We start from the raw sequence: 12,379 nt of genomic DNA on the forward strand, positions 1-12,379 counted from the left end.
GCAATGGAATCTGACAAACACACTTGGAGAACTACATTCTAGCGCACAGACAGGCAAGTTGGTTTGGAACTCCTAATGCGCATCTCATTGACCACAAAAGGCTACAGTAGACATTCCGCAGTCAAATTTTTTTAAACCATTTTTCCAGGACACACATTATAACACCATGTATTACAAAATCACAAGGCCACAGTCTTCACTATAGACAGTGAAACGTGACTTTGTAGCATTAAAACAGCTCTCCTTGAGACCCCAATAACAGAGCAGTGTTCTGACTCACAGCTGCTCTATGATGTCTGTGATGCAGAGGGAATCCGTCCTCCCAGAGAGTAAACATACAATAGGGGAGGCATGTGTGTCTGTACTCACTCACCTGGATCTGAGCTGGGGGAATCAGTCCTCCCAGAGAGTAAACATACAATAGGGGAGGGGCGTACGTCTGTGTGCGGGAACATTCACTCACCTGGATCTGAGAGCGAAGGTGCAGTGATGATGTCGGGACTAAGTCCACCTTTTCCTGAAAGCCCAGAAGGCACAAGCGAAGCAGTAAGAAATATAACTATATCCAGAACCATCCCACTGTACTGATGTTAAATACAACGTCACACTGTACTGATGAAGGACAACGTCACACTGTACTGATGAAGGACAACGTCACACTATACTGATGAAGGACAACGTCACACTGTACTGATGAAGGACAACGTCACACTGTACTGATGAAGGACAACGTCACACTGTACTGATGAAGGACAACATCACAATGTACTGTTGTTAAATAATGATGAAGGACAACATCACACTGTACTGATGTTAAATAGTGATGAAGGACAACATCACACTGTACTGATGGACAACGTCACACTGTACTGATGAAGGACAACGTCACACTGTACTGATGAAGGACAACATCACAATGTACTGTTGTTAAATAATGATGAAGGACAACATCACACTGTACTGATGTTAAATAGTGATGAAGGACAACGTCACACTGTACTGATGTTAAATAGTGATGAAGGACAACATCACACTGTACTGATGTTAAATAGTGATGAAGGACAACATCACACTGTACTGATGTTAAATAATGATGAAGGACAGCATCACACTGTACTGATGTTAAATACAACGTCACACTGTACTGTTGTTAAATAGTGATGAAGGACAACATCCCACTGTACTGATGTTAAATAGTGATGAAGGACAACGTCACACTGTACTGATGTTAAATAGTGATGAAGGACAACGTCACACTGTACTGATGTTAAATAGTGATGAAGGACAACGTCACACTGTACTGATGTTAAATAGTGATGAAGGACAGCATCACACTGTACTGATGAAGGACAACGTCACACTGTACTGATATTAAATAGTGATGAAGGACAACATCACACTGTACTGATGTTAAATACAACGTCATACTGTACTGATGTTAAATAGTGATGAAGGACAACATCACACTGTACTGATGTTAAATAATGATGAAGGACAACATCACACTGTACTGATGTTAAATACAACGTCACACTGTACTGTTGTTAAATAGTGATGAAGGACAACATCACACTGTACTGATGTTAAATAGTGATGAAGGACAACATCACACTGTACTGATGTTAAATAGTGATGAAGGACAACATCACACTGTACTGATGTTAAATAGTGATGAAGGACAACATCACACTGTACTGATGTTAAATAGTGATGAAGGACAACGTCACACTGTACTGATGTTAAATAGTGATGAAGGACAACATCATACTGTACTGATGTTAAATAATGATGAAGGACAACATCACACTGTACTGTTGTTAAATAATGATGAAGGACAACGTCACACTGTACTGATGTTAAATACTGATGAAGGACAACGTCACACTGTACTGTTGTTAAATAATGATGAAGGACAACATCACACTGTACTGATGTTAAATAGTGATGAAGGACAACGTCATACTGTACTGATGTTAAATAATGATGAAGGACAGCGTCACACTGTACTGATGTTAAATAGTGATGAAGGACAACGTCACACTGTACTGATGTTAAATAATGATGAAGGACAACATCACACTGTACTGATGAAGGACAACGTCACACTGTACTGATGTTAAATAGTGATGAAGGACAACATCACACTGTACTGATGTTAAATACTGATGAAGGACAACGTCACACTGTACTGATGAAGGACAACATCACACTGTACTGTTGTTAAATAATGATGAAGGACAACATCACACTGTACTGATGAAGGACAACGTCACACTGTACTGATGTTAAATAGTGATGAAGGACAACATCACACTGTACTGTTGTTAAATAATGATGAAGGACAACGTCACACTGTACCAATGTTAAATACTGATGAAGGACAACGTCACACTGTACTGATGAAGGACAACATCACACTGTACTGTTGTTAAATAATGATGAAGGACAACATCACACTGTACTGATGTTAAATAGTGATGAAGGACAACGTCACACTGTACTGATGTTAAATAGTGATGAAGGACAACGTCACACTGTACTGATGTTAAATAATGATGAAGGACAACATCACACTGTACTGATGTTAAATAGTGATGAAGGACAACATCACACTGTACTGATGTTAAATAAACGTCACACTGTACTGTTGTTAAATAGTGATGAAGGACAACGTCACACTGTACTGATGAAGGACACCGTCACACTGCACTGATGTTAAATAGTGATGAAGGACAACATCACACTGTACTGATGTTAAATACTGATGAAGGACAACGTCACACTGTACTGATGAAGGACAACATCACACTGTACTGTTGTTAAATAATGATGAAGGACAACATCACACTGTACTGATGAAGGACAACGTCACACTGTACTGATGTTAAATAGTGATGAAGGACAACATCACACTGTACTGATGTTAAATACTGATGAAGGACAACGTCACACTGTACTGATGTTAAATAGTGATGAAGGACAACGTCACACTGTACTGATGTTAAATAATGATGAAGGACAACATCACACTGTACTGATGTTAAATAGTGATGAAGGACAACGTCACACTGTACTGATGTTAAATAGTGATGAAGGACAACATCACACTGTACTGATGAAGGACAACATCACACTGTACTGATGTTAAATAGTGATGAAGGACAACATCACACTGTACTGATGAAGGACAACGTCACACTGTACTGATGAAGGACAACGTCACACTGTACTGATGTTAAATAGTGATGAAGGACAACGTCACACTGTACTGATGAAGGACAACGTCACACTGTACTGATGTTAAATACTGATGAAGGACAACGTCACACTGTACTGATGAAGGACAACGTCACACTGTACTGATGTTAAATAATGATGAAGGACAACATCACACTGTACTGATGTTAAATAGTGATGAAGGACAACATCACACTGTACTGATGTTAAATAGTGATGAAGGACAACATCACACTGTACTGATGTTAAATAGTGATGAAAGACAACATCACACTGTACTGATGTTAAATAATGATGAAGGACAACATCACACTGTACTGATGAAGGACAACGTCACACTGTACTGATGTTAAATAATGATGAAGGACAACATCACACTCTACTGATGTTAAATAGTGATGAAGGACCACATCACACTGTACTGATGTTAAATAGTGATGAAGGACAACATCACACTGTACGGATGTTAAATAGTGATGAAGGACAACGTCACACTGTACTGATGTTAAATACTGATGAAGGACAACGTCACACTGTTACTGTTGTTAAATAGTGATGAAGGACAACGTCACACTGTTCCTGATGTTAAATAATGATGAAGGACAACGTCACACTGTTACTGATGTTAAATAGTGATGAAGGACAACGTCACACTGTACTGATGAAGGACAACGTCACACTGTACTGATGTTAAATAGTGATGAAGGACAACATCACACTGTACTGTTGTTAAATAATGATGAAGGACAACATCACACTGTACTGATGTTAAATAATGATGGACAACATCTGATTGTAAAATTGCAACCGTTAGGTTAAACCGAATATGTAGAATATTATTTACCATCGCTGATTGTGCATCTTGTACAACCTTACGTTTCCTAATCTCCTCCATTCTGTCTTGGACGTCACTGAGAGAGGCACTGTAATAGTCAGAGTACTCCTGAGCCAAGTCCTCAAATGTTCCCAATGAGCCATCCTAGAGGAGAAGACATGGTCTGTATGAACAGAGATGAAGACCTACCTCATCACATAGTAAGGATCAACATATCACAGAGCAATAGAGTGCTGGCACAAGCTATCACATCACAGACCCGCATCCGGTGCAACAGGAAAACAGTAGACAAGTAAACTGACCATTGTTTTACGACATCAACATCAGATGTCGTAAAGTGCCGTGGTAGAGAACCGGGCGACTGTGGGAGACCAGGGGCCAGAAAGACTAGTGTGTGTGTGTGTGTGTGTGTCTGAGCTACTGGCTCTCCCTCTCAACCAGTAATACAATGCCTACACACTCTCCAGACCTTCTCAGGAGTCACCATAGAAGCATTGTATGTACAGTAGTCTTTGACCTGACCACTGTCAACAGTATCAACTTGAGAAGTTTTGGTACAAGTACACAGCTCATTGTACCAGAAATAACCAGGAATACTAGTGAGATGGCTTTTCCTCAATAGAAACCCAGGATCTCCAGACCTACAGAACACTGCAGAGACATCCTACTATTGTGTTCTTTAGTGCCCTTTGTTGTGTGGGCTGAAGAAAATTAAAAAGATAGGAAAAGGTTCAGGACTTTTGCAGACTCATCTCCTGCAAATGTCTTCAAAGTATTGCTGATGATTTTCCTCTCCCAAACTGGAAATACAAAATAAATAGTGATATCTGTCCTGTCCTACAGAGCCAGACTGATACCATTTACTCTACAACCCTGTTCCTCTCTGTAATCTGATATGACATTGTACTCTTCCTTTGTGTTTACATGACAGGGACTAGGTGAGGGCTTCATGGATATCGACTACGCTGCTGAATCACATGTTGATATCCCCATATCAGTACTGTTATGGGGATACTCACGAGTTTTCGCAGAGCTGCCTGGAGAACATGCTTAGTCGCTGTTTTTCTTCCAAAGAGAAAATAATTATATGAAACATTGGCCAGATCAGCTGTAACCTTGAGCTTCTCACTGATAAGCAGTTTGTGCTGAAGAAAAATGTCTGAGTCAGTGAAATTAAACACCAGGGATGTATCCCAAAGTACACATTATTCCCTTTATAGTGCACTACTTTTGAACAGGGCCTATAGGGTTCTGATCAAAAGGTGTACCCTATATAGCGAAATAGGGTACCATTTGAGATGTATCCCTGAAGTTTAATTTCACTGACTCAGACATTCTTCAATATTTCATATCATTATTTTCTCTTTGGAAGAAAAACAGTGATTAAACATGGTCCCCAGCTCTGCAAAAATTCGGAGGAATGCAAAGCTGACAAGCAGCTGCTGTTACAGTTGAAGTCAGAAGTTTACATACACTTAGGGTGTAGACATTAAAACTCGTTTTTCAACCACTCCAAATATGTCTTGTTAACAAACTGTAGTTTTGGCAAGTCATTTAGGACATCTACTTTGTGCATGACAAGTCATTTTTCCAACAAATGTTTACAGACAGATTATTTCACTTAATTCACTGTATTACAATTATTTCACATAATTCACTGTATTACAATTCCAGTGGATCAGAAGTTTACATACACTAAGATGACTGTGCATTTAAACAGCTTGGAAAATTCCAGAAAATAATGTCATGGCTTTAGAAGTTTCTGATAGGCTAATTGACATCATTTGAGTCAATTGGAGGTGTACCTGTGGATGTATTTCAAGGCCTACCTTCAAACTCAGTGCCTCTTTGCTTGACATCATGGGAAAATTTAAAGAAATCAGCCAAGACCTCAGAAAAATAATTGTAGACCTCCACAAGTCTGGTTCATCCTTGGGAGCAATTTCCAACCGTCTGAAGGTACCACGTTCATCTGTACAAACAATAGTACGCAAGTATAAACACCATGGGACCACGCAGCCATCATACTGCTCAGGAAGGAGACACGTTCTGTCTCCTGGAGATGAACGTACCTTGGTGCGAAAAGTGCAAATCAATCCCAGAACAACAGCTAAGGACCTTGTGAAGATGCTGGATGAACAGGTACGAAAGTATCTATATCCACAGTAAAACAAGTCCGATAGAGGACTTTTTGATATACAAACACATTTTCTAAAACGACATTTGAGGCGACTTATGGTAGAGAAATCAACATTCAATTCTCTGACAACAGTTCTGGTGGACATTCCTGCAGTCAGCATGCCAATTGCATGCTCCCTCAAAACTTCACATTTGTGGCATTGTGTTTTGTGAGAAGACAATACATTTTAGGAGTGGCCTTTTATTGTCCCCAGCACAAGGTGCACTTGTGTAATGATCATGTAGTTTTATCAGCTTCCTGATATGCCACACCTGTCAGGTGGATGGATTATCTTTGCAAAGGAGAAATGCTCACTAACAAGGATGTAAACAAATTTGTGCATAAAAATTGGAGAGAATTAAGCTTTTTGTGCATATGGAACACTTCAGGGATCTTTCATTTCAGCTCATGAAACATTGGACCAACACTCTACATGTTGCATTAATATTTTTGTTCAGTATATATTCTTTTTTTAATTTAAAAGGATAATGTAGTACTATAGTTTAATGTTAGACTTCAAAGTAATATTTCATGCAGTTAGCGGAAGTTCCTAACTGTACTGTACGTACAATATGTCCTCTTTAGTATCAAAGTCTTACATGACATGTAGCATCTAATGGGGCTGTTAATGTCATCAGCCAGAACAGAATATTTATTTGTCACATGCGCCGAATACAACAGTTGCAGACCTTACAGTGAAATGCTACGATGCAAAAAAAATAAAAATAGCACGGTTGGTTAAAAACGTCTTAGGGCTGAGATCGAGTTAACGGGATCGATATGACAACAGTCAGTGAAAGTGCAGGGCGCCAAATTCAAAACAACAGAAATCTCATAATTACAATTCCTCAAGCATACAAGTATCTTATACCATTTTTAAAAGGTAATCTCGTTGTTAATCCCACCACAGTGTCCGATTTCAAATAGGCTTTACAGCGAAAGCACCACAAAGCCAAGTCACAGAAAAACACAGCCATTTTTCCAGCCAAAGAGTGGAGTCACAAAAATCAGAAAGGGATTAATTCTATCACTAACCGTTGATGATCTTCATCAGATGACACTCATAGGACTTCATGTTACACAATACATGTATGTTTTGTTCGATAAAGTTCATATTTATATCAAAAATTCTCAGTATACATTGCCGCGTTATGTTCAGTAGTTCCAAAACATCCAGTGATTTTGCAGAGAGCCACATCAATTTACAGACATACTCATTAAAAATGTTGATGAAAATACAGCGGTTGCATTAAGGAGAAGTGTGTCAGATTTCAAAAAAGATTTACGGAAAAAGCAAACCATGCAATAATCTGAGTACTGCACTCAGAGACCCAACAAGCCAAAAAGATGTCCGCCATATAGTCAACAGAAGTCAGAAATAACATTATAAATATTCACTCATTTTTGATGATCTTCATCAGAATGCACTCCCAGGAATCCCAGTTCCACAATAAATGTTTGATTTGTTCGATAATGTCCATCATTTATGTCCAAATAGCTACTTTTGTTAGCGCGTTTTGTAAACAAATCCAAAGTCACGAAGCGCGTTCACTAGGAGCAGACGAAATGTCAAAAAGTTCCGTTACAGTCCGTCGCAACATGTTAAACGATGTGTAGAATCAATCTTTAGGATGTTTTTTAACATAACACTTCAATAATGTTCCAACCGGAGAATTCCTTTGTCTGTAGAAAAGCAATGGAGCGCGAGCTACCTCTCATGTGAATCGGCGTGACCAGCTCGTGCCAATCTGCCAGACCACTGCCTCAAAGAGCCCTTATGAGCCCCTCCTTTACAGTAAGAGCCTCAAACAAGTTTCTAAATACGGTTGACATCTAGTGGAAGCCTTAGGAGGTGCAATATCCCACTGTATCTTCAATAGGGAATGAGTTGAAAAATCGACCAACCTCAGATTTCCCACTTCCGGGTTGTTCTGTTATACTCACAAACATCATTCAAAGAGTTTTAGAAACGTCAGTGTTTTCTATCCGAATAATATGCATATATATATATATATATTAGCAACTGGGACTGAGGAGCAGGCAGTTTACTCTGGGCACCTTATTCATCCAAGCTACTCAATACTGCCCCCAGCCATAAGAGGTTTTAAGAGCCAATAAAACAACAGCCATTCTCTCTGGCGCCATCTCCCATATATCTCCTGTACTAAACTATCCCATACACTGCCGGTCAAAAGTTTTAGAACACCCACTCATGCAACGATTTTTCTTTATTTTTTACTATTGTCTACATTGTAGAATAATAGTGAAGACATCAAAACTATGAAATAACACATGGAATCATGTGGTAACAAAAAACAAAAGTGTTAAACAAATCAAAATATATTTATATTTGAGATTCTTCTTTGCCTTGATGACAGCTTTGCACACTCTTGGCATTCTCTCAACCAGCTTCATTAAATCGTCACCTGGAATGCATTTCAATTAACAGGTGTGTGCCTTCTTAAAAGTATATTTGTGGAATTTCTTTCCCTAATGCATTTGAGCCAATAATTTGTGTTGTGACAAGGTGGGGGGAGGGTATACAGAAGATAGCCCTATTTGGTAAAATATCAAGTCTACAGTCGTGGCAAAAAGTTTTGAGAATTACACAAATATTAATTTTCAAAGTCTGCTGCCTCAGTGTCTTTAGATATTTTTGTCAGATGTTACTATGGAATACTGAAGTATAATTATGAGCATTTCATAAGTGTCAAAGGCTTTTATTGCCAATTACATGAAGCTGATGCAAAGAGTCAATATTTGCAGTGTTGACCCTTCTTTTTCAAGACCTCTGCAATCTGCCCTGGCATGCTGTGAATTTGTCAGAATTTGTGGGTTTTTGTTTGTCCTCCTGCCACTTGAGGATTGATCACAAGTTCTCAATGGGATTAAGGTCTGGAGAGTTTCCTGGCCATGGACCCAAAATATCGATGATTTGTTCTCCGAGCCACTTAGTTATCACTTTTGCCAAGGTGCTCCATCATGCTGGAAAAGGCATTGTTCGTCACCAAACTGTTCCTGGATGGTTGGGAGAAATTGCTCTTGGAGGATGTGTTGGTACCCTTCTTTATTCATGGCTGTGTTCTTAGTCAAAATTGTGAGTGAGCCCACTCCCTTGCCTGAGAAGCAACCCCACACATGAATGGTCTCAGGATGCTTTACTGTTGGCATGACACAGGACTGATGGTAGCGCTTACCTGGTCTTCTCCGGACAAGCTTTTCCCCGGATGCCCCAAACAATCGGAAAGGGGATTCAGAGAAAATTAATTTACCACATTCCTCAGCAGTCCAATCCCTGTACCTTTTGCAGAATATCAGTCTGTCCCTGATGTTTTTCCTGGAGAGAAGTAGCTTCTTTGCTGCCCTTCTTGACACCAGGCCATCCTCGAAGTCTTCGCCTCACTGTGCGTGCAGATGCACTCACACCTCCCTGCTACCATTCCTGAGCAAGCTCTGTACTGGTGGTGCCCCGATCCCGCAGCTGAATCAACTTTAGGAGACAGTCCTGGCGCTTGCTGGACTTTCTTGGGCGCCCTGAAGCCTTCTTCAAAACAATTGAACCGCTCTCCTTGAAGTTCTTGATTATCCGATAAATGGTTAATTTAGGCGCAATCTTACTGGCAGCAATATCCTTGCCTGTGAAGCCCTTTTTGTACAAAGCAATGATGACGGCACGTGTTTCCTTGCAGGAAATCATGGTTGACAGAGGAAGAACAATGATTCCAAGCACCACCCACCTTTTGAAGCTTCCAGTCTGTTATTTGAACTCAGTCAGCATGACAGAGTGATCTCCAGCCTTGTCCTCGTCAACACTCACACCTATGTTAACGAGAGATACACTGACATAATGTCAGCTGGTCCTTTTGTGGCAGGGCTGAAATGTAGTGGAAATGTTTTTGGGGGATTCAGTTAATTTGCATGGCAAAGAGGGACTTTGCAATTCATCTGATCACTCTCACATTCTGGAGTATATGCAAATTGCCATCATACAAACTAGAGGTCGACCGATTATGATTTTTCAACGCCGATACCGATTATTGGAGGACCAAAAAAGCCGATACCGATCAATCGGCTGATTTTTTTTAAATATTTTTTTATTTGTAATAATGACAATTACAACAATGCTGAATGAACACTTATATTAACTTAATATAATACATCAATAAAATCAATTTAGCCTCAAGTAAATAATGAAATGTTCAATTTGGTTTAAATAATGCAAAAACAAAGTGTTGGAGAAGAAAGTAAAAGTGCAATATGTGCTATGTAAGAAAGCTAACGTTTCAGTTCCTTGCTCAGAACATGAGAACATATGAAAGCTGGTGGTTCCTTTTAACAAGAGTCTTCAATATTCCCAGGTAAGAAGTTTTAGGTTGTAGTTATTCTAGGAATTCTAGGACTATTTCCCTCTATACCATTTGTATTTCATTAACCTTTGACTATTGGATGTTCTTATAGGCACTTTAGTATTGCCAGTGAAACAGTATAGCTTCCGTCTCTCTAGTTAGCGAGCGCTAACTAGCTAGCCATTTCACTTCAGTTACACTAGCCTCATCTCGGGAGTTGATAGGCTTGAAGTCATAAACAGCGCAATGCTTGACGCACAACGAAGAGCTGCTGGCAAAACGCAACAAAGTGCTGTTTGAATGAATGTTTACACGCCTGCTTCTGCCTACCACCGCTCAGTCAGATACTTGTATGCTCAGTCAGATTATATGCAATGCAGGACAAGCTAGATAATATCTAGTAATATCATCAACCATGTGTAGTTAACTAGTGATTATGATTGATTGTTTTTTATAAGATAAGTTTAATGCTAGCTAGCAACTTACCTTGGCTTACTGCATTCGCGTAACAGTCTCCTTGTGGAGTGCAATGAGAGAGAGGCAGGTTGTTATTGAGTTGGACAAGTTAACTACGGTTGCAAGATTGGATCCCCTGAGCTGACAAGGTGAAAATCTGTCGTTCTGTCCCTGAACAAGGCAATTAACCCACCGTTCCTAGGCCGTCATTGAAAATAAGAATGTGTTCTTAACTGACTTGCCTAGTTAAATAAAAAGGTATAAAAAACACAAATATATTTTTGTCTAATCGGCGCCCAAAAATACCGATTTCCGATTGTTATGAAAACTTGAAATCGGCCCTAATTAATCGGCCATTCCGATTAATCAGTCGACCTCTAATAGAAACTGAGGCAGCAGACTTTGTGAAAATTAATATTTGTGTCATTCTCAAAACTTTTGGCCACGACTGTAGAATATGGCAAGAACAGCCCAAATGAGCAAAGAGAAACAGTCCATTGCTTTCAGACATGAAGGTCAGTCAATACGGAAAATTTCAAGAACGTTGAAAGTTTCTTCAAGTGCAGTCGCAAAAACGATCAAGCATTACGATGAAACTGGCTCTCACGAAGACCGCCACAGGAATGGAAGACCCAGAGTTACCTCTGCTGCAGAGGATGAGTTCATTAGAGTTACCAGCCTCAGAAATTGCAGCCCAAATAAATGCTTCAGAGTCCAACAGACACATCTCAACATCAACTCTTCAGAAGAGTCAGTGTGAATCATGCCTTCATGGTCAAATTGCTGCAAAGAAACCACTACTAAAGACCACCAATAATAAAAAGAGACTTGTTTGGGCCAACAAACATGAGCAATAGACATTAGACCGGTGGAAATTTGTCCTTTGGTCTGGAGTCTAAATTGGAGATTTTTGGTTCCAACCGCCGTGTCTTTGTGAGACGCGGTGTGGTTGAATGGATGATCTCTGCATGTGTATTTCCCACCGTAATACATGGAGGAGGAGGTGTTATGCTGTGAGAGTGCTTTACTGGTGACAATGTCTGATTTATTTAGAATTCATGTCACACTTAACCAGCATGGCTACCACAGCATTCTGCAGCGATACACCATCCCATCTGGATTGGATTTAGTGAGACTATCATTTGTTTTTCAACAGGACAATGACCCAATACACCTCCAGGCTGTGTAAGGGCTATTTTACCAAGAAGGGGCGTGATGGAGTGCTGCATCAGATGACCTGCCCTCCACAATCCCCCGACCTCAACCAAATTGAGATGGTTTGGGATGAGTCGGACCGCAGAGTGAAGGAAAAGCAGGCAACAGGTG

General features: G+C 39.9%; 1 protein-coding gene across 1 annotated transcript in view; it reads right to left on the minus strand.

Annotated features, from left to right (window-relative positions):
• LOC139383763 (SAM and SH3 domain-containing protein 1-like) overlaps positions 1–12,379 on the minus strand; it is a 90,407-nt gene that overhangs the window by 16,831 nt on the left and 61,197 nt on the right. Inside the window, exons 2-3 of the mRNA XM_071128325.1 lie at positions 4,082–4,216; positions 464–517 (exon numbers count right to left, since the gene is read on the minus strand). Of these exons, the coding sequence (XP_070984426.1) occupies positions 464–517; positions 4,082–4,216 (189 nt within the window). The remainder of the gene's footprint in view (positions 1–463; positions 518–4,081; positions 4,217–12,379) is intronic.

Source organism: Oncorhynchus clarkii, chromosome 25 (assembly GCF_045791955.1).
Source record: "Oncorhynchus clarkii lewisi isolate Uvic-CL-2024 chromosome 25, UVic_Ocla_1.0, whole genome shotgun sequence".
Taxonomy (NCBI): Eukaryota; Metazoa; Chordata; class Actinopteri; order Salmoniformes; family Salmonidae; genus Oncorhynchus; species Oncorhynchus clarkii.